Source organism: Cynocephalus volans, chromosome 3 (genome assembly GCF_027409185.1).
Source record: "Cynocephalus volans isolate mCynVol1 chromosome 3, mCynVol1.pri, whole genome shotgun sequence".
Classification (NCBI taxonomy): Eukaryota; Metazoa; Chordata; class Mammalia; order Dermoptera; family Cynocephalidae; genus Cynocephalus; species Cynocephalus volans.
Window position 1 is genome coordinate 21,602,845 of NC_084462.1, and position 27,355 is coordinate 21,630,199.

Below are 27,355 nucleotides of genomic sequence, written 5' to 3' on the forward strand. Positions count from 1 at the left end.
CGCCCCGCCGGGAAAGGGCGGGACACAGTGTCAAAAGCAGCCAATGGGCAGCCGGAAGGCGGGGCCCCTGTGGGAGCCCGGGCGGGAATTCTCCCGCAGAGGAGGAGGCGGGTCGGGTTCGCATCCATGGAGCTAGAGGCCGGCCCGAGGTGAGCGGGGCTTGCGGTCTCTCCTAGCAGTCGTCTTCTCTAAGGCCCGCGGTGTTCCAGCCCCCTAGAAAGGAGGGGAAAATGACCGAGGCGCGTGGCGGGCCCGCGGCGTGGAGACCGCGGAGCGGCACCCTCAGCTCCTTCCTGAGCCGGTGCCCTGTGGGTGCGCTTTGGGGTCAGGGTCGAGCCCCTCTCCGCGTACTCGGGCTGCGGGCGGGGGGGAATTCGGCCCCCTGCCAGGCGGGCCCTGCCCGGCCCGTCAAAAGGCCGTGAACTTGAAGCCGGACCATGCAGTACCCGTAGACTGAATTCATTTCCTTTTTTACCTGGTTTCTCTCTTTCTCTCTCCCTTTTTTTTAACTGAGGTTATTTGGGGAGGGAGGGTGGCGTTTCCAGGCACATGCTAATTTGCATAGTCGCAGAGATTTTACAAATGCAGTGCTTCTGTATCTAAGTGCGTGACGTCTAGCTGGTAAGCTACGCTGAATTTGGGGCCGCGAATCTTCGGCCAGCGCCGCTGCATTGTCAGATTCGTAAATGCAAATTCGCTGTCTGTATTTAAATGTTGTATACCCTCTCCACCTCCTACCCCCCGCAATAAATATCAGAAATGGACCTGTCTGTAGCTTATGGCGTGTTGTCAGATAAACTAATTTTTAGAGATACTTTTCATTTTATGTGAGGTCATCTGCACAGACAATTGAGTGTAATTCTTTAACATTATAGACGAATTTAAATGAGATTCTTTGCAAAGGAGAATGAAGAGGAAAGAGGTTTGTTCCTTTACTTCACAAGGGTTCATTGAAGGTCTACAGTGTGTTAGATGCTGTGGGAATACCCAGAGATTTCTCTCCCAGGGAGGCCCCTGTGTTCTATTATACCCAAGTTATCAATTAAACCGTTTAGGAGATATTGCTAAATTAATGAACATATGGAATACAGTCTTTGGATGAGCAGGACCTGACCAGGCAGATGAGGAAGAGTGGAGCAGTTTAGACAGAGAACTGCTTAGACACAGTGCTCTAAAACAGATTGTGATATTCGGGAAACGGCTATTCGCTGGGACCAAAATGTAGGGGACTTGGTGAAGGGAGAAGAATGGGAGAGAATGAGAAAATAAGGTAGATTGGAGCCCAATTATGACTCGGTTTTAAACTTCATATAGTAGGCAGTAGGGGCGCTAATAAATTTTTAAGCTGAAAAATTATTTGACCAGATTTGTGATTTTTAAGATAACTGGTGGGAGCTTGGAGGATGGATTGGAGAAGGGAGAAAGTGGACACGAAACTGTTGTAAAACTCTTAAAGCAGGTACAGCAAGAATTTTGAGGACCTTTGCTAAGGCAGCAGCTGGCAGGTTGGATTTGGAGAAAGGTTTCAAAGGCAACTATGGGACTAGTTATCATACCTCCGGTACCCAGTTTCTGATATGGTTTTGACGTAAACACTGTATTTCCCACTATTCTCTTGGTTTTTCAAATTGTGTGGGAAATGTTGCTTTTACTTTTCAAGAAAGGAGATCCTACTGTTGCAAAAGATTATGGTAGCTTGAGGGATGTAATGTGTCTCTCCTCCGTGTAGATCCTAGTATAATTAGATTTTAAATATCTATTGAATTTGAAGTATTAAGAAGTATTTTTTGGCAGACGTTGAAGGATTGTAGGACAACATTTATATTTATGAATAAATATGTTCACATAATAAATGAATAGATTAGACCCATTAACTATTAACAGATGAATCATTTTTTACAGTTAAAATCAGGATGAAAATGCATAACAAATACTTGCTTTGTTTCTTGTAACTGATTTCTTTAGTACAGAACTTGCTAAGGCCATCAAACCTATCGATAGGAAGTCAGTCCATCAAATTTGTTCTGGGCAAGTGGTATTGAGTCTAAGCACTGCTGTGAAGGAGTTGGTAGAAAATAGTGTGGATGCCGGTGCCACTAATATCGGTAAGTTTGGGTGAGCCTTAAGCCACATGAAATATTGTTTATGCTATTTTATTCAGGAAATATTTGTTACTGTAATAAGACAATCAGGTGTTCATATATCAGTAAATTATTTTTTTTAACTTAAAGCTAGCACCTATTATGTACCTAGTACTTACAGTTAAAGTTTATTGTGTTCTGTCTCTGTGCCAGGCAGGCATTGTGCTAAGAATTATACATTGAATATCTCATTTAATTTGCAGAATAACTTTAGGAGAAAGGAATTATTATTATTATCTCTATTTTACAGGTAAGGAAATTAAGTCACAGGAATTTAGTTTTTTTGAGGTTATAGAGCTAGTAAAATATGATCCAGGAAGTCTGATTCCAGAGCCTCTCTTTTTTTTTTTTTTTTTTTTTTGTCGTTTTTTCGTGACCGGCACTCAGCCAGTGAGTGCACCGGTCAGTCCTATATAGGATCCGAACCCGCGGCGGGAGGGTCGCCGCGCTCCCAGCACAGCACTCTACCAAGTGCGCCACGGGCTCGGCCCAGAGCCTCTCTTTTTAATGACTATGTTAAAATTATTTCTTTCCAAAGAAAGAATAAAACAGAACTAATCTGAGCTAGTAAATAGCCAAAAAGGACTTTAAAAAAACAAAATAAAGTGGCAGTAATATGTTTAAATAAAAGTGCAGTTATGATTGTTAAATTTGCATTATGTGTTATAAATAATGTCAATATAACATCTTTTAGCATGGATCAATCTTTGAGAAATATTTGAAATTTTTAGATCTTAGGCTTAAAGACTATGGGGTGGATCTCATTGAAGTTTCAGACAATGGATGCGGGGTAGAAGAAGAAAACTTTGAAGGCTTAAGTAAGTTGAATTTTTCTAATCCCATTATAAAATCATTGGGCCAAATGTCTCAGAATTTTGAGTAACACTGTCTTATGAAACATGAAAACAGTTTTTTAAAACCTGTTACTTTGGTAGGTACTGTGTATACTCATTGCTGTATCACTTGAGATATCTCGTGCTTACTTTAACTCTCTTTCAGCTCTGAAACATCACACTTCAAAGATTCAAGAGTTTGCAGACCTAACTCAGGTTGAAACTTTTGGCTTTCGGGGGGAAGCTCTGAGCTCACTTTGTGCGCTGAGGTGATGCAGCGTTTTTATCTATTAACTTGACCCCTTTCAAAAACCTGTCTGAAAATTGAAAAATACGATTAGAATCCTTATTGTGTACATTTTTCTATCTGAATATTTCAACTTCTAACCTCTGAAGTCTGGTTTATCTTACTGCCAAGTCAAGTGATAATACTTCTGAAATATGAGAAGTAAATGAATGAAATGAAGCATATAGTATTGTAAAAAAATTGTTACCCTTATTAAAGCAGTAATTTCTCAGTTTAAAAATAACATAGACAATAAATTATAGGTACCATCAGTTTTAATTTATTTTCAATTTTTAGGAAAAAATTTAACCAAATCACATACTTAATTATAGAGCAGATTCCAAATTTTTATAATTACTTATATATTTGAATTATAATATCTTTTGGATCCTTTTAAACATTTTTGTTACAATAGTAGTAATAAAACTGCAAAATAAATCTTCATTTGTGAATAAGTAAATTTTGAGATCCTTTATTGTTTTGCAGTTCAACCTAAAAAACTAAATCAAAGCTTTTATCAAATCAAAGCATTTACAGAACTCTGTCTCACTATCTTTTAGGTGTCAAACCTTAGATTTTATGATGACTCCTCACCCATTTAAACCCTCTTCATTATCTCAAAGGGATCATCGTCTTTTTAAGAGTTTTGAGAGAAAGGACAGTGAGAAAAAGAGTATTTGGTATCCAACACTTGTGAGTCCCTAACTGCGTGTGTCGTGCCTGGCATTCTCTTGCAGTGATGTAACTATTTCTACCTGCCACACATCTGCAAAGGTTGGGACTCGACTGGTGTTTGATCACAATGGGAAAATTGTGCAGAAAACCCCCTACCCACGACCCAGAGGGACAACAGTCAGCGTGCAGCAGTTATTTTATACACTACCTGTGCGCCATAAGGAATTTCAAAGGAATATCAAAAAGGTAGAGTAATTTCACAACCCCAATTTCCAGGCATATGGATATTGTAATGTACATAATGTGCACATGAGTAAAAGATGTGCTAAAAATGTTTACTCTTAAGTTGATTCTCTTCCTTTAATTTTTTGAGAACAGCTTTGTTTGCTTCTTGTCTTCAGAGACTTAATTTTAGGATGATTTACTCTTTTCTTGAAAAGAATCATTAAATAGTGTTTACCAAGTATTCTAATATGAGAAATGGGTCCTTTAAGAAATAACATTATTCTTTGATTCTGTCCTTATTTTTTACTAAGATTCTTTTTCTTGGTTCCCTGAAAAATGAATTATTACAGCCTTTAGGAATTTGAATACAATGAAACCCTAAATGTTGTGTAATTGTTGTGCTTAAAAAGTAGATTAGTCTTTACGATATGATCACAGTTTTGTAAAAACAACTGGCCTAAATATGCATAGGAAAAAGGCTGGAAGAGTAGACACGTGGATGTTATCAGTGGTTATACTTGGATGTGAGACCTTATATGCTTTTTATTATCTTTTGCTTTACTTTTTTGTACATATATTTTTTTATAATCCAAAAAGCTATAGGTATGTAGCTAAAAATTTTGTTTACTTGTAGAGCAATTTTTGCTAATTTTAACTTCAAAAGTTGAGGAAACTCTTATTATTTTTTTTGTAAAAAATTTTTATGGTAAAAAATTAGTACTTCAGAAAAATGCAGGAATATAGAACTTGTACTTGTCAGAAATGACCATTATTAACAGTTTGTGCGTCTTTTCAGACTCCTTTTAATTTCATGTGTTTATAAGTATTGGGAAATTTTCAAGATAAATACATAAATTAATGTAATGAAAACGAGTAGTATGGAATGTACATTGTTCAAGTAATACAGAATCATATGTGGTAGAAAGTTGAAATTGTCCCTGCCCACTCCACTAGAGTTTGGTTTATATCCTTTAGACTTTAAATGTATATGTGTATATGCAATCTTTATGTATCCATTTAGATTTTTTTAAAACAGTTAGGATGATATTATATATGCTCTTGTGTAGCTGACTTTTCACTTAGCATATTGTAATTATCTTTTTGGTCAATGTGCACTACCTTATTCTTTGTCATTCTACCACATTATGGATATACCATAATTAATTTAATTAGCTCCTTGCTGATGGTTGCTTAGGGTGTTTCACGTTTTTCACAGTTGCAGATTGTTTCAGTGAACATTTTTGTAATATATCTTTGTATGCTTGTGTCAGTCTTTCTACAAGGAAAAACTTCTAGGGGAGGTCAAAGAGAATATACCTCTTGATTTGTGTAGCAGTGGGCATGGAACATCTAGAAGTGAGATGTCTGTGACTAGAAGCTAGCGCCTTGGCGTTCCTTTTTATACCATATAGGGAGATGCCTCTTTGTAGATCGTTCTGTCAGTAATACTTCCCCTTATTTGTGAGGTGTATGAGAACCTTGAATTGTGTGTTATAACTCAAACCATGTAATTCCTGTAAGATTAAGGTAATGCTGAGTCTTGTGTTTGTGCTTCTTTGAACAGGAGTATGCCAAGATGGTCCAGGTGTTACATGCATACTGTATCATTTCAGCAGGCATCCGTGTAAGCTGCACCAATCAGCTTGGACAGGGAAAACGACAGCCTGTGGTATGCACAAGTGGAAGCTCCAGCATGAAGGAAAATATTGGATCTGTGTTTGGGCAGAAGCAGGTAGTAGTGCCCAGTTACTTAAAAACATTTTATTGCTCTAGTGATTGTGGTAGGTTTCTATTGTCCTTTCTAATACAACAGAGAATAAAATCCAAGAATGGATTTTTTTTTTTTAAGTACCCGTCACAAAAATTAGTGTTTGGGAGATGAAAGGTTTTTATTTTAATCTTGCAGAGAATAAAATATGCATCCTTTAACTCTACCTTACAAAATATAAAGCACTGTGGGCAGTGTGTTGATTATGAATAAGTAGGAGCCCAAGGGTTTCATCTTTCTGGTAAAAAAATCAGAATTATTATAGCACTACAAAGTAGTTGTTGAGATTTTTTGAATTTCTTTGTCCTTTAGTGTGGATAGCTTGACTAGGAAAGAAGACACACAAAAACCCTCATTACATCTTCTTGTCTGAAGTTAGGTCCATTCTTTATTACGGAATAATTGTGACTCTTGGTTTCTTTTAGTTGCAAAGCCTCATTCCTTTCGTTCAGCAGCCGCCTAGTGACTCTGTCTGTGAAGAGTACTGTCTGAGCTGTTCTGATGCTCTGCATAATCTGTTTTAGTAAGTAGATTGCTGCCAGGAAAACTACAATCCAGCATTTTTTCTGAGGAGTTTTTTTTTTTTTTTTTTTTTTTTAAGAGTTCCTTATAAAACTGTGGGCAGTGTTACTGCAGAGAAAGAAGATTTCTAGAAAGGACTCAGTAACTTGATTCAAACAGTATTCTGGGTAACAGGTGCATTTCAGGAGGTTTCCTGTTAAATAAGTCTTTATTAAGGCTCTGTTTAGCTAGAGTAATTTTGAAATTGTTTTCTCTATAATGTTTGGGTTTTTTTGGATCTGGTGAAGGCAGATTAAACACATCATTACTTTTTGTGTAACAAAAATAGATAGTTCCGTAAGCAGGATTGACCTGTGAAGATCCATATTGCCTGCTCTTCCTTCACTTGCTTTTGGTTCATGCCTGAAATTGCAGAGATGGAGATTCATTTCTTTATGTTAGGTATTCTTAGGGAAATGCAAACATCCCTGGGGTGGATCTCATATAGAACAAGTATTTTACCAACATCTTAGTAGACTGAGTTTTGAAACTAAGAGCAGATTTTAACAGGGGAGACAAAGATTGTGAATATAAGTGGTTAGACGCCATTGACAAGCCCGTGGGGACAATAGGAAGGTTCTGAGAATGTGTTTGGGATGGACCCACTCCTTGGATAGAAGTCAAGGATTTAATAGGGAAGGTTAAAGGAGAGCTGAAGCAAATCGCTTTTGAACTCACTGCATTTCCGGTGGTGGATTTGTTGACTATAGAGCATTCCAGAAGGTCTGGGTTCTTTTTATGATTCATCAGGGTGAAGCACAGATGCACATTAGCTGAAATGTGTATCCTATCAGCATGTCACCAGGTGTTTTGTTTTTATTTCATTGTAAGGATGGGCCATGTGATATGTGTTTCTAATCCTTTTCACTCTGGAATCCTGCCCTTACTGTATTCTCACTGAATAGTGTCTCAGGTTTCATTTCACACTGTGCTCACGGTGTTGGAAGGAGTTCCACAGACAGACAATTTTTCTTTATCAATCGGCGGCCCTGTGACCTAGCAAAGGTATTTAAAAATATTTTTGTATTACTTTATTCTTTATGCATTTGACATTTTGTTTTCTTTATTATTTAGTAACTTTTTCTGGTACAGGCAATTTACGTGGAACTTGGGACTTTGACTCAGAAACATGGCTTTAAAATTATTTTAGGCATTTAAAAAAGCCTACTGTACAGTTGTTTCAATTGTATATATGTGTCTGGGTATATATATATATCCATAAATATGTAAACATATTAACTACCAGTACATTTATTATCATAAAAACCATAACTATGTGAGGAAAGTAAACATTTTAAAACATTTGTCATCGTGTAGACTTTTCAGTATAGACTGGTGACGTGCATTTTAAAAGTATTTTCTGTCCATTTTCCAGGAAAATAAGGGCCCAGATTACTTCTGCCTCAAATTTAAACTGATCATTTTGATATGGTTACATGGGTTTTTAGTGGTTTAGTTTTGACTTTGTGTCTTCAACAAAATTGTACCTCAGTAATATTTTCTGTTTTCCAATGACACTTTTAAATTCACTTGTATCTCCCAGATATGGTTCAACTTCTAAAGTTTTAACTTATAATTAATGTGATTTTATGGTTTATCTCTAATGCCATTTAATAATCTCATTATGATATCATGTAAATGGGTTTCTTTGTAGATTTGAATGTATGTTATGAACATTTAAACTCCACCTGCATTTCATTAAAATTTCTTCAAGAGCATCTTTAGATTGGAAAAAGATTCCCTTTTAGAAGTCTATGATTAAAAATATCCCTTTGAGGGGCATGAGGAAACTTTTTGGGTGATGTATATATTTATTATCTTGACTGTGGGGATAATTTCACAGGTGTATTTATACATATATCAAAACTTATCAGACTGGCTGTTTAGTTCACTTGGTCACCAATGTCAAGGGTTTGGATTCCCTTACTAGCCAGCCACCAAAAACCAAACCAAAACAAAAAAACAACAAATTGTGCAGTTTAAATATGTGTAGTTTATTGCATGTCAGTAATACCTCAGTAAAGCTGTTAAAAAATGTATCTCTGGCTGGAAAAAAAATGTATCTCTTTGGGAGTTGGTTAGAATAGCATGTTGTAGAACATTGGGGGAAGGGAACATTTATTCTAAACTTTGTTTTTTGTGCAGGTCTCCAGACTTGTGAATGAGATCTACCACATGTATAATCGACACCAATATCCATTTGTTGTTCTTAACATTTCTGTTGATTCACGTAAGTTCCACTGAGATGTCAATAAAATTGGTGACTTACTCCAAAAAGAAAAAATGAAATTATAAAGCTCTGATGTGACTGGAAAGAGATAACAATTTATGGCAATGTAATTTTGTTGTTGTTTTTGGTTTTTGGGGGGGCGGATTTTGGAGGTTGGCTGGTATGGGGATACAAACCCTGTGGTTTTTTTTTTAATATATAGACTTTGCTGCTTTCTACTTGAAACTGTATTAGTTGTATTATTAGGAAGTGTGACTTATGGTCACCAAGGGAGAAACTAGAATACAGTGTTCTCCCTGATTTTGAAAATAATTCATTTCATATAGATATTTTTTTTCTGATTGTTAAAATTCTGGTTTATTGTCATCCAGTGTTTTTTCTAGATACTTAGAAATATATATATGAATACCTAAAAATATTTTATATACACACACACACCCACATCCTTTGAAGGGAGAAAATAACTTTGTATCCTGCTTTTTATCCTTAGACGTGAATGTTTTCTTTTTTCATGTTATTAAAAATTATTCAGAAATATGTTTTTAATAGCTGCATTTCTATTCCAATTTATGGTAACGTAATTTTGCATTGTTATGCATGGTTATATTTTGATTTTTTAAAAAAATCTTTATGGGGTATTTAAGTTGTTTTTAGTTTTTGAAAATTATAAATACTGTCCTCATAATTAAAAATCATTATCTATATCTTTAATTATTTCTTTAAGATAAATTTCTAGAAGTGGAATTACTGGGTCAGTGAATATGATCATTTTAAGGCTTTTTATATATTGCATTCTAGACATGTACAATTTATACAGCTACCAACAATATACTAGGTATTATAATTTTTAAACTAAATTCGGTAGGGAATAAAATATTTTAGTTTGTATTTTTCTCTTATACATGTGTTTATTTCCTCTTTTTCTTTTATAATTTACGCATTCAAATCCTTGCATATCTTGTGTTTTTTAAAAATTGTTCATCTTTTCCTTGTTTATTTGAAAAAAGCTACTTTTTTTTTTTAATGACTGGTAAGGGGATCTAAACCCTTGACTTGGTGTTGTCAGCACCATGCTGTCCCAAGTGAGCAAGCCAGCTGTCCCTATATAGGGATCCAAACCCATGGCCTTGGTGTTATCAGAACCACACTCTCCCAAGTGAGTCATGGGCCGGCCCTTGAAAAAGCTACTTTTAAAATTTATGAGTATTAATCTGGACACCGTAATGTTTTTTTTTTTTTCTTTTTTGTCTTTTTGTGACCGGTAAGGGGATCGAAACCCTTGGTGTGGTGTCCTCCGCACTGCGCTCAGCCAGTGAGCGCACCGGCCATTCCTATATAGGATCCGAACCCGCGGCGGGAGCGCCGCTGCGCTCCCAAGCGCTGCACTCTCCCGAGTGCGCCACGGGGCCGGCCCCACCGTAATGTTTTTTAAAGTACTTTTGGTAAGTATAAGTGAATGAAATAGTAGATGGGGACACTTCTACTACTAAAGGTGAATTTAAACATAATAAATGTGTTTTCTTTTTTGTCTTAGAATGTGTTGATATCAATGTTACTCCAGATAAAAGGCAAATTTTACTACAAGAGGAGAAGCTTTTGTTGGCAGTTTTAAAGACCTCTTTGATAGGAATGTTTGATAATGATGTAAACAAACTTAATGTCAATCAGCAGCCATTGCTAGATATGGAAGGTAAGAAAAATAGTGTATAAATAGCTAGTACAACTTTTAACTATTGTGATACTTTCTTTATTGTTTCCAAAGTAAAGATTTTTTGACATGAAACAAAATCTCCTCTTAGAGAGGATGTGTCACACTGGTAAGTATGTAGCTGCAGATTTAAGGACACCTGTTAAAAAGAGCATGAGTGACCACATTTAGCACACACTGAAATATGCAATGATGTCTTTCTTGGGCCATAATGGTCTCTCAAGTTTTTCTAAATTGTAAGACTTAAGATGAACAGATGTCTACAAGCCTGTGCATTCTTCTCAACTGCCTTGTCATTTCTTTTACTATGTATTTTTAAGTTATGATATTCTTGGTCATCCTGGAGATTACAATTAATCTAGCAATCTAATTCAGATTAATACCAAGTTAATATCAATAGTATACAAAAACTTTGCTCCTATATAGCTCCATTCCTCCCTGTTATTGTCATATAAATTGCATCTTTACATCTTTATACAGTGTATGCCTGTCACTACACAGTAAATTGCAGATTTGTGATTTTTTATTTATGCAGTTGTTTTTTAAATCAGATAGGAGAAAAAAGAAACAGAAACAAAAAATACATTTATGCTGTCTCTCTTTTTTTTTTTTTTTTGACCAGTAAGGGGATCATAACCCTGGCGCGGTGTGGTCCACACCACACTCAGCCAGTGAGCGCACCGGCCATCTGTATATAGGATCCGAACCCATGGCCTCGGGTGCCACACTCCCCCGAGTGAGCCATGGGGCCAGCCCTATGCTGTCTCTTATATTTACCTATGTAGTTACCTTTACAGTGCTCTTAATTTCCTCATGTGGAGTTGGGTTACTGTCTAGTGTCCTTTCGTTTCATCCTGAAGGATTCCCTTTACTATTTCTTGTAGGCAGCTCTGCAGTGAGGAATCTTCTCAGCCTTAGTATCTCTTCATTTTTGTGAAGGAGAGTTTTGTTGGAAATAGAATTCTTGGTCAATAATCTTTTCCTTACAGTATATTCAGTTGAATATGTCATCTAAATGCTTTCTGGCCTACATGATTTCTGATAAGAAATGGTTGGTTAATCTTACTGAGGATCCCTTGTATGTGATGAGTCACTTCTTGCTGCTTTCAAGATTCTCTCTTTGTCTTTGTCTTTTGACAGTTTGATTATGATGCATCTGGGTACAGAGAGATTTTCTTGATTTTATCCTACTTGGAGTCCAGTGAGTTTCTTAGATTCATGCCTCATTAAATTTGGGGAGTTTTTGGACATTATTTTTTCAAATAATCTTTCTGCCCTTTTGTCTCTCTTCTCCTAGAACACCCACTATGTGATGTTGGTATGTTTGATGGTATCCCACAGGTCTCTGAGGCTCAGTTCATTTTCCTTCAGTTTTCCTTTCTGTTCCTCTAACTGGATAATTTCAATTATCCTATCTACAAGTTTGCTGATTTTTTTCTTCTGCCTATGGACATCTGCTGTTGAGCCCTTCTAGTGAACTTTTCATTTCAGTTATTATACTTTTATTTTTTATAATTTCTCTCTATTGATATTTTTATTTGGTAGGATATTATTTTTATACTTTCCTTTAGTTCTTTAGAAATTGTTTCCTTTAGCTCTTTGAACATGTTTAAAATAGCTGATTTAATATCTTCTTCTAGTTAAGTCCACCATATGGGCTTCTTCAGGGACAGTTTCCATTGACTGCTTTTTTTCCCTGTGTATGGGCACACTTTCTTTTTTCTTTACATGTCTCATAATTTTTTTCTTGGGGAAAGTGGACATTTTAAATAATAGAATGTGACAACTTTGGAAATGAGATTCTATCCCCTTCCCAGGGTTTGTTTTTGTTGTTTTTTATTGTTTGTTTATTGACTCTTCTGAAAAAAAACTCTGCAAAGTTTCTATTTTGTGTTGTGTGTGGCTACTGAAGTCTCTGTTCTGATAGCTTAGTGGTCAGCCAGTTATTAGACAGAGATGTCCTTAAATGGCTGGAATCAGTAAATCTCTCAGTCTTTGCTAAGGGGTTCTGTGGGCCTACTGGGGTCAACATTCAACACTTAGCCAGGCAGTTGACAACTCTGCCTTAGCCTTCACTTCTTGCTGTAACTGAGCATCAAGGTCAGCTAGAGGTGAGAGCTTCAGGCCTTCTCAGGTCTTTCCTGGGCATGCAAGTGGCCATCTAGATACCTAGGTTTAAGAAGGAGCTTTTCAAAGCCCCTATGGACATCTCATTCATTCCCAGGCTTTTTCTTTTAAACTTTTGGGTTAGTCTGTTATTTGCCCAACTGTTATCCAGTGCCTCAAGCTGTGAAGTTAAACAATTGCCTTGAATTGATATAACAAAGGCTCTCAAGGAAAGGGCTTTTTGCATGGGGTGACTGAGTGAGGACAAATACAGACAGCCTTGCAAGTAGGATGTTCCAGAAACCACCAGACAGGTCAAATAATCATAGTTCTCTGGGACATGGGCCTTTAAAGGAGCTCCTGGTACATCCTGTCTCCTCTGGTGGCTTCCAGGCTGCTGCTGTTTTGGTGCAATCTTGGTTTTCAAAGAGAACACAGGGCAGGGACTAGGCTAAATCAAAAGGCCATAAAGCTCACTGTTCATACTGAAGCTTGGCTGTTTTTCTTGAATAAACATTCCCTGATTACTACAAGCCTTTCATTAATTTCCAGAGTTCTCAAAAAGTTGATTCTGACAATTTTTGCCAGTTTTCTCTTTCCTTTTATGGAGGAGGGAATTTTTGGAGGCCCTTACTCTGACATTTTCCCTGGCGTCACCCCTCTGCAGTCTTCCCTTAGCATCATGTTGACATGAGAGTTGACACAAGGCTTTTTTGACATTTGTAATAATAGGCGCAGTCATTATTTTACTTACCTGGTCATAAATTATCAGCCATTTATTGAAGTGATTATTTTTATTTTTATTCAGCCAAACCAAGTCATCTGGAAGGGGGGGGCCCAAAGTCGAGCACCAGCTTCCTTCCTTGGCAGAGGAAAGATTCAGCCATTGCCTTTTGATGGCCAGACCCACTCCTTTGGGTGGGCTACTGTCCCCTGTAAAGTAGTGAGCCAATCTGGCCCCGATCTCCATGTGTGTATGTGGAGGGCTGGAGGTGGTGGGTGCCCATCACTGTGTCCTCAGCAGAGGTAAAGACCTCTGAGAGCTGCTGAGGAGGCTGCACCTAGGGTGTGGTGGAAAGTGAAGGTGACAGGTTCTCCTCTGTTGCTCCCAGTGAGAGGAGAATGCTCTGGGAGGAGGCTTTGTAAACTGAGGGTGCCAGGAGCCAGGGGCTTGGGGAGGAGTGGGATACTGAGTGGGGACAGAGGAGCTGCTCTCTGTCCTAACATTTCCCAACACCCCAAGGGTGGGGAGAGGTCAATTGAAAAGGCAGTGGGGCCAGCTTTTGTAGAGGGCCACAGTAGGCAGTTTTGGAGAATCAGAGGACATGGTGGAGGCACAAGACTCCAGAGTGGTCAGATGAGGCTGCTGGGTGGTAGGACAGGAGCACAGAAACAACACCATTTGTGTGGCAGAACTGCTGGCTTGTATGTGGGAGGGCCACACCTTTCCTGGCCATTCTGTAGCATGGGACATAGTATCTCTGTGTGGGATGTGGTGGAGGATTGTTGGTTGCACACACATCTTTGTGGAAGGGGCCAGTGGTGGCGTCTCTGAGCTCACCACAGGATACTGAGCCTGAGAAGCTGCTGCATAAACTGCTTGAAACGTCTGTGCATTTTAAAGCACAGTGGAATCAGTGCTGTCTTCTAGCCATTTTATTAAAGTATAGCAATCACACAGACATAATAAACAAGTCATGGGTGTATTGTTTATAAGTGTATCAGCCCCGAGATCAAGAAATAGCACCCACAGAAGTGTTCTTCTGTTCCTTTTCACAACTAACCCCCGGTGGGAACCACTTTCCTGACTTCTAACACCATAGTTTAGTGTTATCTGTTTTTAATCTGAAGTCAGTCTGCACATTTTTGCAATTTGTTTCTTTCTCTCAATATTTTGTTTGTGAGATTCATCCAAGTTGTGTGTGACAATTCATTCATTCACTCTGGTTGCTGTACAGTATTCCACTATATTCAAATATCACAATTGCTTTGTGCATATTTGAGTTGTTTCCAGTTTGGGGCTATAATGAAGAAGGCTGTCACAAGCATCTTCACACACGTCTTTGGCAAGCCCAGGTAGGCATTTCTGACAGGTAGCAATGCTGGGTCACAGATGTGCAAATGTTTAGATTTGCGAGATACTCCCAGAGAATTTTTCAAAGTGATTGTATCAGTTTCACTACCACCAGCAGCAATCAAGCATCCCACTCGATCCTCATCCCTGTGAGCATTTGTTGTTTTTTAAAAATTTTACCCACTCTGGTGAGTATATGTCCACATTACACTGTGGATTTAATCTGTATCTCCTTTATGATTAATGTTGAACAGTGTTCATGTGTTTAATCAGCCATTTGGATCTCCTCTTTTGTGAAGTGCCTGTTCACATGAAAATATTCACTTATCCCATTTCAGTGCAGTCCCTGATACACTTCTCCATTCATGTTTACTTAGGTAACTTAATAAAAAAGCATGCGGCAGAAATGGAAAAGCCTCTGCCAGAAGAGCAGGATAATTCCTCCTCGTTAAGGACTCAAGGGGAAGAGAAAAGGGTTGTGTCTGTTTCCAGACTGAGAGAGGCCTTTTCTCTTCGTCACACAGCAGAGAACAGGTCTCAGGGCCTGGAGACTCTTAAACGAAGACAGAGTTCTCCACGACAGAAAAGGAGTGTACCGATTTCTAGTGCTTCAGATCCCATCTCTGGCAGAGGCTTGCCAGGCCCTCAGCAAGAGGTGACGAGTCCCGCTAAGAGCCCTGGTGACCATAAGGTCAGTGTGGACATGGAGAAGGACTCGGGGCACAGCAGCACTTCAGCTGGCTCTCAGGAAGGGGTCAGAACTCCAGAAGCAGGCAGTCGCTGCAGCAGTGACTGTACAGCCAGCTCCCCAGAATACAGGTTCTCACAGGAAAATGTGGACTTTTGTGAGAAACTGCCCGAAACGGACCATTATTTTTCAGATGTGGAATGCGGTTTAATCCAAGAAGATATTGGCTCTAAATTTAGAGTTTTGCCTCAGTCGGCTAACCTGTCATTCTCGAACACAAAGCGTTTTAAAAAAGAAGAAATTCCTTCAAATTCTGACGTTCCTCAAAAGTTGGAGAATACTCAGAACATGTCTGTGTCCCAGGTTGATGTAGCTGTTAAAATTAATAAGAAAATAGTGCCCCTTGACTTTTCCATGAGTTCTTTAGCTCAGCGAATAAAGCAGTTACATCACCACAAACAGCAAAGTCGGGGTGAACAGAATTGTAGGAAATTTAGGGCAAAGATTTGCCCTGGAGAAAATCAAGCAGCAGAAGATGAACTAAGAAAAGAGATAAGGTAAAGTTTTTTTCTTAAGACTTTTTTGTTCATGTTCTCATTCGGTCATTTTGAGTGAACTGGAGGCTGTCCTTAGAGACTCTGTTTTCTCCTCTGTTCATCTCTGGTCCCTTCATTCTCACTCTGCTCTGAGGGCCTCTCTCTTTCTGTCTAGCTCAGGGCTTGGTGTGGCCCGGCCTCCGCACCAGGATCTGTCCTCTGGCTTTCTTTGCCTGTCAAGACATTCCTACCCTGGAGGCTTCCCTTCACCACAGCCTCGAAGCATCCCAACTGAACTCTCCAAAGTTTCTCACTCTTTCCCTCTCTTCTTACTGCTTCCTCTCTGAAGTGCAATTTTCTGAGGTTCAGTTTTCTGAGGTTCAATATTCTGGGGTCAATTTTGAGTCCACATGTTGGTTGTTAGTCTTGCCAGCGCGTCCTTGGCACTGTTTTTTCCATTCACCAGCTGCTTTTCATTGCCTTTCCTGTCTGTCACATTGTTTCTCTAAAGAACTCTTTCACCATGATATTCTGCTGCTTGAAAAGATTCAAGAATTTTTCCAGATTTTCTCAGCGTATCCTTTCTAGATCAATCTAAATTGATCAGTGCCTTCTTGGCCCTGATGTCCTCCCTCTTACTGAAGGTTTTCAGCCCACAGTGACTTCTCCCTCCCCCCACTGCATTCATCACAGTTTCAGTGAACATCGCTGTTTCCTATTTTTCATTTTAATGTATATTTAAATGTATTCATAATGATGTATATCATTTTAATGTGCAATTAATGTATATTTCATTTTAATGTATAGTAGTGATAAGAGAAATCACTACTAGCACATTGTCAAACCTGTGATTTCAAGATGATTGCCTGTGATTATTAGTTCATTTTCTGTTGCCTAATAACAGAATACCTGAAACTGGGTAATTTATAAAGAAACAGAATTTATTTCTTATGGTTTCGGAGGCTGAGAAGTTCATAGTCCAAGGTTCGCATCTGGTGAGGGCCTTCTTCTGGGTGGGAACTCTCTACGGGGTCCCATGGTGACACAGAGTATCACATGGCAAGAATGGCAAAAGCAAGAGAGCTAACGTGCTCACTTGTCCTTATGAAGCCATCAGAATCATGCCCATGACAACCCATTAAACCACCAACCCATTCATGAGGCACCGTCCTCGAGATCCACTCATCTCTTAAAGGTCCCACCTTCTACCACCATTTTGGGGGTTAAGTTCCAACATGAGCTTGGGGGGACATTCAAATCACAGCAATTAGGATATGTAAAAAAGAGTCAATTTAAGGAAAAATATTAATAACATAGGTAATAGAAAACACTGGTAGCTATCTGCCACTTCCTTTGTGCAACATTGTGGCTTTTTCAAATGTTGAATTCTCTTGAAATTTTTTTTTAATCTTTTTAAAACTTCTCACATGGATGTTTTGTCTGACCAGTTACTGAGATTTGCTATGCCCTACAAACAGTATAACTCAATAATTACATTGATCTTTCATAGCACTTTTAGTCTGGACCACATAGATTTTGCTTAATTTAGATTATATAGGCTTCAACAATGAGTATTTTATACTTTTTTTGATATTCATAGTGCCTAGCATACACTGAGAAAAATTTTCAGGAAATGCTTCTTTAAAAAGTGTGAATTAATAGAGGTGAAGTTTTTTGAACAGGATCTGGGGACTGTAAACCCTGGGGGATCCAATGAAGAGAGCCAGGTTTCTTCACACACACACACACACACACACACACACACACACACACACACACACACACACACACACACACACACACACACACACACACACACACACACACACACACACACACACACACACACACACACACACACACACACACACACACAATATCATATACACATACAATCATATAGGGAAAGACATGGAAGACACCCCAAATTAATATCTGGTTATCTTTTATCTTTAGATTCTTTGAGCCCTCTCAGCAAGTGAAATTATACTATAATTTTTTAAAATAGAGATTTTAATTAATTCAACAAACATTTATCGATCACCTGCTATCGTGGTTCTTGAATTTGGGGGCACATAATGACTCAGGGAGCTTGTTAAATAGCAGAAACCTTGGCCAGCCTCCAGAGATCTGCTTCGGTAGATCTGGTGTGGAGCCTGGGTATCTGTGTTTTTGACAAGCGCCCCAGGTGGTCACTTTGAGAAACTCTGATCCTCAGTGTTCCTGGCATTGGCTCATGGCTTCCAGTGTGCGGTGACTGCTTTGGCTGTACTGTCCTGAGCTTATCGTTCCCATGAGGTGTGGTATGGTTCACTTTTTCCTGAGAAACACATTTCGAGTTAAAGATTAGGCAGTAATTGAAGATACCAAAGTAGTGTTTATCAGCTTCTGTTTCTCCATTTTGAATTACATCTAAGTATATCAAGTTGTAAAGTTTTGTTTCTTTTTCATTGATTGTTAAGCTGGATGCTGATTTTCGTAGGAGATAGAGCCATCAAAGACACTGGAAACCTGGGTCTGTAGGCCAGCACAGGCTCTTCCCAAAGGTAATCTACCTGGGGAACCGGAGCATATTCAGACAGTTCTGGGGAGAGCATGGAATTAGCCAGAGGAAATGGTGTTTGTGCCAGTTACCAATTTATTGACTGAGAGCTCCAAATCCACCCTTTGTCCTGCTTTGCCATCCTGGAAGCTAGACCGTGTAAGCATTTCTCCTGGTGCACTGTGAGACTTTACCAGTAGACGGTGCTGGAGGGACACTGCAAGCCAGCATAAGTGGCATCTCTCCTTGCGTCTGGTTTTCTTTTCCCCCTGCAGTGCAGCCGCACCCTGCATCGCTCAGTTGGCAGCTTCTCCCCATCCAGCAGGCTCCAACAAGGTGTGAAGCTCAGCCTCAGCAGCTGGGGCGTCTTCCAGAAGTTCCCCTTTTGGGTACGCTCCCTCATCTCTGGAGGAAGCAGCCCCTTCCTGCGGTTGCTACTCTAGTATTTCTTAGTTTAATAGTTAACCCCTTTTACTAGCTAATAATTCTTTTTTATAAATTTTACTTGTTCGAATCACTGGTATGATTTGGTCCCAGGAGACAGAACCTCAAAGATAGGATTTGGGGATTGGTTTGGTTGCGACTGGGACTTGAGTTCAGTGCTGAGCTCCTTGCCAATAGGAAATGGGAGGTTAGCAATCCATGGCATGCAGAGGCATCATAGTTCATCACACTGTCACCTGTGATTGATGGTAATGGAGGTGTCCTGGGAGCCCCACTGGTGCTGCAGGAATGATGATTGCAGGCACTACAGTATGGGATGGATCTTCGTCAGTGCACTGGAGCGCTTACAGAAAGAAATGACAGTCTCAGCTCCTTTCATTCTCAGCTCAGGCCACCACCTGAGAACCAGAGAACTTCCACGGCAGCTTTAACTGAGTCTTGTTTCTTGTGGCCACAGGACTGATACAGAAAAAAAATCAATTTTCACAAAATGTAACTGTGCAGGTTGCAGAATTACAATTTCAGTTTCTCATGTGAAGGTTGGGGTAGTGCCTGTCTCTTGTCTGAAATGACTTGTATGTGTTTACATAGTGTTTAATGGCATTAGATTTTGAAGCTACCCACCAAAGAACACCCAGTGGTGATCCTGGCAGGTATTAGAAGGATTGATGCCCAATTTTGGCAAAAAGATACTCTTACACATGGTCGATGGGAATGTGAACTTTTTCATAATTCCTATCAAAATAAAAAATATTCATTTGTAATTCTACTTCTAGGGATTTATCTCAGAGAAATACTCCCACAAGTGAGCAGGTTTATGTACCAGAGTGTTTGCTGCGGCTTTGTGTGCAGTACTGACATTGGAAACAACTGAAGTGTCCTTCAGTAGAGAATCTGTCAGACAAAAATTATGGTACAGCCACACATCGGATTCCTATATGGTCATTAAAGAGAATGAAGTAAATATGTGTGTATGGATCTGAAAAACTATCTGTATGAAGAGTTAAGATTTCACTTTTGTTTTTGAAAATTGTTTAAAAAATCATGTTAGACAAAAGTTTAGAAGGATATATACCAAATTGTTAATAGTAGTAACTAATGTCATCTCCGGAGAGTTGGATGAATGAATAATTAATGTTATCTTTTGAAAATCAGATTGTTAGGGACTTTTTTGTTTTCGTATTTTTTTATTACAGTGTTATTTTGTAAGCAGAAAAATAATCTTTTAAAATGTCTTATAATGCTTTCTACATGCAGTAAAACAATGTTTGCTGAAATGGAAATCATTGGTCAGTTTAACTTGGGATTTATAATAACCAAGCTGAAAGAGGATATTTTCATAGTGGACCAGCACGCTACGGATGAGAAATACAACTTTGAGATGCTACAACAGCACACCAGTCTGCAGGGTCAGAGACTTATAGCGTAAGTGCATTTCAGCATTCAGGATTTTCAGTGTGTTTCCCAAATTCCGTACCCCCCCCCAATTTAAGATCTAATATCTTACATGTGTGTCTATATATATATGTGGGGGGGGGGGGTTGTTTTTTTTTTTTTTGGTTTTTTTGTGCCATGAGTGTCTGTGCAGCAGGTTTTTATACTTTTTACACAATAGTCATAGCTATTATTTATTCATTTAGTTTTGTAGCTACCATTTATTGAGTGCCTATTATGTGCCAGGCACTGTTCAAGCAATTTACATGTATTACTTCATTTAATCCTCAGACCTATGAGGTGGTTATTGTTACCATCACTATTTCACAGGGGATAAAACTGAGTTGCACACAGAGAGGTTAAATGACTTGCCCAAGATCACACAGCTCATGTGTTTTTAAGTATCAAACATTTTAAGCAATTAACTGATTGTCCAGAAAATCCTTTTGATGAAGGGCAATTTGTAGTATGTAGTATTAGTATTTATAGTACATAGAATTTGTGTTCAGAAAGACAGCACATAAATTATCTGTCAGTCTTTATCTACAGTAGAGCAATTTCAGGTCACTACAGAATTTGGTATTTCTCTCTCCTTTACCAAATTGAATATTTTACATTGCCCGCTTTACAAGGTGGTGTGATGATATATCATGTAAAGAAGTCTTTTCTTACGTGAAGTTATAAGAAGAGGTTATGGATTTTCATTTGGAAAATTAAACTTCATAGATAAACTCAGATCTCAATGGAAGTAGATACAGCTCAGAGAAATGTACTGCTAAACAGTCACTCAGCTGAGAAAACAAATCTAGTTTACCAAGTACTCTATTTCCTTATTTTCTGTGAAATGTATTGTTTTTATTTTCAGTATGAGTAAATGCGAACAGTAAAGACATTTAGTAAGCTACTTTATAATACTGAAGTATTCCTGCTCCTCTTATAGAGAGGCCTTTTATTTTTTAGCCATTTTGTATAAATAAGGTCTTGTCTGTGGTATTTCAAGTTGACCCAGATAATCACAGGCCACTTTGGGTCCCAGACAGACCATACTTCAAAATTAAAAGATAAGGACCAAAATTCCATCCTGTCCTACCAGGCTCTGCACAGTTTGGCCCTGTTGACTGACCTCTTTAGCTTTTCCTAACGCCTCTTCTCCTTGTCGCCTGTATTTGAGCCACTCTGGCCTCTTTCTTTTTCCCTTAGCAGGCCTGACGAGTTTCTATAGGGCCACTAAGAAGAGTGAAGTATATCTTGGTGTGTGGCTCTGTAAACAACAGCAGGCCATCTGAGAGCCTTGCACAGATGGTTGTCTCTGCCGGACCACTTATCCCATACCCATTGCTACCTCCATTACCTGATTAACTCCCACTCATCCCCAGAGCTCAGCAGCTCAAAGGTCACTTCCTCAAAGGACCCTTCCCTGACCCCATGGTCAAATCTTGCTTGCTGTATGCTCTTCTGGCACTGTGTGTCTTTTCTTCCTGGTCCTTCCTGTCTTTTGTAGCTATAATTGATTTGCTTGACTATTTGATCAGTGTCTTTCTTCCCCACTAATCTGTTAGTTCAGGAGGGCAGAGACCAAGTCTGTTTGCTCACCATGACATCTCCTGCTCTGAGCAGTGTTTGTCTTATCAAGCACTCAGTAAATCCTGTAGAAGAGCTGGATGGATAAATAATGCAGGCAGAGGAAGGGCAGGATAGCAAAATACATGCCATCTATTCATTCTGTTTTCAAGTGCCGGTAATGACCTTACCCAGCTTTTCAAATAATCTTTATTGTGAGGAGGAAAAATAGCATTTTTGTTATATTGTTATCCTTAAGGTCAGGATCCAAAAAAAGACCAGGTCATTGGGGTGGAATGGAAGGTTGAGGAAAAAGCAAACTACTTTTATAGCTACTTTAACTTCTAAAAAGAACTTTAAGAAAGAGAAAATTAAAAAGAAACTCCTTAGGGAAAAAAAAAAAAAAGAAAGAAACTCCTTAGGAAGTTCTGTGAACATAGATAAATAATGAAAAGCCACATAGCTAAATATTGGTGTTGTTCATGTTGCTTTTTGAAATGAATTCAAAGTATCATTATATTCATTTTTATGTTGCTTTTTGAAATGAATTCAAAGTATCATTATGTTTTAGTTTCATTTCTGCTTTATAGCTAAATGTTTGACTTCGAGATACGGTTTGAATCTCTTCTCTGTTTTTCAGACCTCAGAATCTGAACTTAACTGCTGTCAGTGAAGCTATTCTGATAGAAAATCTAGAAATATTCAGAAAGAATGGCTTTGATTTTATTATCGATGAAGGCGGTAAGTTATTAATTAGGACTATAGAATTGTGTCTTTTTATAGCTGAGAACAATCTTTGAGGTCATACAGATCAAGCTCTTTATAAGAGATGAAAAAAGTTCCCCCCAAAAGCATTTTGTGTCTGCCTTCTCTTTCAAATATTCATCGCAAGTAGCGCTCAAGCATTTCTCAAACAGTGGATTTTTCTCAAAATTTTATTCTTTTAGCTCCTGTCACTGAAAGGGCTAAATTGATTTCCTTGCCAACTAGTAAAAACTGGACCTTTGGACCCCAGGATATAGACGAACTGATATTTATGCTAAGTGACAGCCCTGGGGTCATGTGCCGGCCTTCCCGAGTTAGGCAGATGTTTGCCTCCCGAGCCTGTCGAAAGTCTGTAAGTAAAGCCAGCCCATCTGCTGGGTCTGCTCAAGCTCCTGGCCCCAGCAAGTTCTCAGTTCAGCTCTGATTTGGTCATTGTTGTCACATGCCTTTATGATTGCCATGGGTCATTTTACAGAGAGCCATATTGTCCTCTGTCAGTATAACATGCCAGCTCAGCATGTCTGCAGTATCTTTCACTCTAACTCATAATGATTGCTCTTTCTCTACTTCCATTAAGCAGTATAATATCTTAGAGCTTCTGTTGATCCTAACACAGTTACGCTTATTCACCTTGTTTGTCTGTGGACCTTATGGATAACAACAACACTGGTAGATAAAGATTTGCTGGTGCCAGGCCTCTAGCGGTCACTGTACAAGATTCTGCAGAGTCATTCGGTCAGTGAGTATTTCACAGGGCACCTCATGCAGTCACTACAGATACCCAGGTTGGTGTTGGAAGGTGGCAGCAATGGTTGAAGATTAGCCTGATGTCCAAAAAAGTGATTCTGTGTCACCTGGCCAATAGTAAAGGCCAGGATGCCATTCCTTTATTTATTCAACACATGTTCCTTGAGCTCCTGCTGTGTGGCTCACCCTGTTCCAGGTGCTGGGGACACAGAAGTAGTAAGGCAGGTGAGGTCCTTGCCCTCGTGGAGCTTGTAGTTTGGTGGGGAGAAACAGACATCAACAAAAACAAATGACACCCTCCAATGCCAGTAAGTGCAGTACAGAAATTAAAACTGTGGATTGGGACAAGGAATGACCACAGAAAAATGAGGTGACCAGGTGAGATGGTGGTCAGGGAATGGCTGTGTGAGGAGGTGGCATCTGAGCAGCTACCTGAAAGGTGGGATGGAGCCTGGTTGAGTAAGAACTTTCCAAACAGGAGAAATAGCAAGTGCGAAGCTCAGGGCATTTGAGGAAGCTGGAGGCTGGCCTGTGTGCCTGGAGATGGCCGGGGGTGAGCAGAGTGCTATCTAGAGGACAGACGTGGAGGGTCAGTCTTACAGTCACAGTCAGAAACTGGTAGTCTGTGCCACGTGTGGCGGGAGCCACACAGACGGGGGGGGTGCCACAGCTGAACGAGTGGAGAGCAGCAGCTACGTGAGAAGTGGGGAGCTTGAGAGTTCTGTGGTCAAGAGCCCGTTAGACTCCAGTGGGAGGTCTGCCAGCAGTCATGTAAATGAGTCTAGAGCTCAGGAGGAAAGCAGAGCTGGAGGGCACGTTTTAGGTGTAATTTACAGACATGAGATTGGACAACATTACTCAAGGGGAGTTTATTATAGAAGAGGGCCCAGGATTTGACTTCTCTGGTAAGAACCTAATGTTGACCTTCCACTGCTGGAGTCTGTGAATGGAGTCAGAGTCAAACGCCTGTGCTAATAGCCCGGCGTTTTATAATTCTGTGTCTTAATGTGACTCCTGCCCTGGCAGACATGCTACAGCTCTTCTTGGCCTGTCTCAGGGTGCATGGGCTGTCCTCCCTGCCCGCAGGCCCCTGCCTGCCCTTCTGGCTCCATCTCCTCCAGCTTCCCCTTCTGCTTCTGTGCTCGCTCCAGCCTCCTCCGCCTCCAGCCTGTCTGCTTGCTGTTCCCTCTGCTGTATCCTCCACCTCAGTTCCTCACACACCTGGCTCCCTCCCGTGTGCAGGCCCTGCCCAAGCATCAATCTGAAGTGGCCTCTTACAGGTGCTTGGTGCCTGTCACCCCTCCCCCACCCTACAGCTTCATTTGTCCTGTTTCTCTGTTAACTTGTCCACTGTCTGCCTTCCTCCAACATTCCAGAGCCTCTAGGACTGGGCCTGGCACATGGTGGGCAGTCAGTGTGATGCAGGAAGAGAGAAGGTGGCAGATAGGCTCAGGCGTGTCACCTCTCCCCATCCCTCCTGTTCCTCAGAGCCTCAGTTTCTCTGTGCTGCTATGGAGGTGGCTCCTCTCCGTCTCCCTGGCAGAGAGTGACCCATGCTGTGGAGAATAAACAGGGCAAGAGCTGGAGAGGGAGGGACAGGGACTCCCTGCTATCTCAGTGAGAGGAGGCAGGAGCCTAAGGAGAGGGGACGTGACACCTGCACATACCTGGGGAGGAGGGTCCCGGGCAGAGGGGCTCACCAGTGCCAGGGTCCTGACCCAGGGGCTTCTTTTGTGGACATGCACAAGAGGAGGGGTGCCAGTGTGGCTCAAGTGAGGGTAGGAGGTCGGGGGTGCTTGGAGGTGCGGGCACAGAGCCAGGGAAGGCCATGCCAGGTTATGGACTTGGGCTTTTCCTCAGGGGAGAGGGGAGAGCATTGAAGAGGAGTGCCATGCTCTGGCTTACCTTTAAAAATAATCCCTGTCTGCTGAGTGGAGAGAAGCTGGCAGTGCATGAGGGACAGCAGTGAGAGGTCAGGGTGGCTGGGCTGGAGGTCATAGTGGAGCTGCTGAGAGTGGTGGGATGCTGGACAGGTCTGGTCTGCGTCTCGGGTAGAGGTGATGCTGCCATGAAGGAGCGAAAGAGGGCCTGGCTTTCACAAGAAGGTGGAGTGCTGAGATATTACAAGGTAGGGTTCTTTGGGGGCAGGTTTTCCAGGGAATGATGTTTTTGAATTGTAATCTTGATTCAATCTTAGTTTAGAGAAGTTGCTGTTTGAACGAAAAAACAGTAAAACTTTAAACCGTTGTGTCTCATACTCAGGTGATGATTGGAACTGCTCTTAACACAAGCGAGATGAAGAAACTAATCACCCATATGGGGGAGATGGACCATCCCTGGAACTGTCCCCATGGAAGGCCAACCATGAGACACATTGCCAATCTGGATGTCATTTCTCAAAACTGACGTTTCTTGCTTTATAGAATTATAGATTTTATTGCAGATTTTTCTGTTTTAAAAGTGTGTTAACTAATCTTTCGTTTCAAAATTAACCTGCTACTTAAAAAAAAAAAGTACCAGGTCCATTTAAAAATGATCTTGAGAAACTTTTCAAACAGTATGGAGCATTGCTTGCAACATTGTTCTGCATTTGGGGGATGGGGGCAGGCAAGAACATGTTTTACAAAATTAAGAAGAGCACTTTGCAAGTTGCCCAGGCCTCTTGCTCTGGCTGGACATATTTTAGTCTGCAACTTTCAGCCCTCAATGATAATTAAATTCATAGAGGTTTAATTTAATAAATTTAAAATTGTGATCCTTTTAGGTTAGTGGTTCTCAACCCTGATGCACATTAAATTTTTAAAAAGGTATAATCCAAAAAAATCCCAAGGGGGATTCTCCACCCAGCTGGAAGAAAATGAGTGGATGGGGCTGGGGTCACTATTTTTAAATGGTCCCCCATGCAGCCAGGGTGGAAAAGCACCGTTTCCTGCAGGGAGAAAGAAAAGATTGTGATTATTCTGTTACTCGGTGCTGTGATTTGGTTGCCTTGGGGCGTGAACTGCAGGACATTGTAGTTGCTGGCCCTGAATGGTACTAGTGATAGAGGAATCCCTGTCCCTTGTCGAAGTTTTTCGTGGAATCTTGTCCTATTTGAACAATGCCGGAAATGTTAGTAAAGATGCCCTCTGTGGAGTCCAGGTAGTGGCTGGTGCACAGTGATGATGAGTGTGGGCCACCCCCTGCTCCCACCCTTCCTTCCCAGGCCACGGGCCTCCTGGGAGCAGGGACTTACATCCCCCAATTTAGAATTACTTAGATGTAACAAGACAGTAAAGTGCTGGTTATTGCCACTTATTGTGTCAAGCACTGTGCTGGTGTGCCTCTGCAGGACCTCATTTAGTGTTCATCAGAACTCTGCAGCTTGGGAATTGTGGTAGGCAGGATAATGGCCTTCCAAAGACGGGGTGTCCTAACCTCTGGAACCTGTGAATATGTAACCTTATGTGGCAGAAGCAGCTTTGCAGATGTGATTAAGTTGAGGATCTTGTGATGGAGTCATGATCCTGGATTGTAGAGGACCTTTCCCAGCTGGCCATAGAGAGGCAACGAGCCAAGGAATGCAGGCGGCTTCTAGAAGCTGGAAAGCAGGAAATGGATTCTCCCCTGGAGCCTCTAGAAAGAACCAGCCCTGTTGTACTTACTCAGAACTGTAGGATAATAAATGTTTGTTGCTTCAAACCACTTAGTTTGTGTAATTTGTTTACAGCAGCAGTGGAAAACTATTGCCTTGATTATTCCTATTTCACGGTGAAGAAATCGGCTGAGAGGCCACAGGGCATTCGCAGAGCTGGGAAAACCCAGACCACGCTAATCTCGCTCTGGACTCCCCTGCCCCGGCCTTCCGTGGCGCGGCCCTGCGGCCCCTTTAAGAGCGTGGGGGGCGGGGCGGGCGGCCGCGGTTGCCTAGAGACGAGCGGAGGCGTGTGGGACGCGCGGGCTCAGAGCAGTCTGCGCCGACCTCCTGGGCCTGGCCGATCCCGCCCGGCGCCTGGAGGGAGGTGAGCGCCCAGGGCCGCCGTCCCGCGCGCT

The 27,355-nt window shown here is 40.6% G+C and overlaps 1 protein-coding gene across 1 annotated transcript; it reads left to right on the forward strand.

Annotated features, from left to right (window-relative positions):
* The first annotated feature begins 75 nt into the window (after nt 1-75).
* PMS2 (PMS1 homolog 2, mismatch repair system component) lies at nt 76-26,986 on the forward strand. The gene is made up of 15 exons (XM_063091688.1): nt 76-149; nt 1,966-2,105; nt 2,873-2,959; nt 3,141-3,243; nt 3,998-4,181; nt 5,725-5,892; nt 6,354-6,451; nt 7,395-7,494; nt 8,635-8,719; nt 10,254-10,409; nt 14,985-15,852; nt 20,075-20,242; nt 22,452-22,552; nt 22,759-22,928; nt 25,586-26,986. The coding sequence occupies exons 1-15, from the start codon at nt 127-129 to the stop codon at nt 25,727-25,729; spliced, it is 2,595 nt and encodes an 864-aa protein (XP_062947758.1). The 5' UTR covers nt 76-126; the 3' UTR covers nt 25,730-26,986.
* The last annotated feature ends 369 nt before the right edge of the window (nt 26,987-27,355 follow it).

Excerpts from the sequence above, each read along its gene's own strand:
- PMS2 (XM_063091688.1), top strand. The coding sequence starts at position 127 with ATGGAGCTAGAGGCCGGCCCGAG. Across the intron at positions 150-1,965 it reads GAGCTAGAGGCCGGCCCGAG|TACAGAACTTGCTAAGGCCA; the intron begins GTGAGCGGGGCT and ends TGATTTCTTTAG. Across the intron at positions 22,929-25,585 it reads CCCGAGCCTGTCGAAAGTCT|GTGATGATTGGAACTGCTCT; the intron begins GTAAGTAAAGCC and ends TCTCATACTCAG.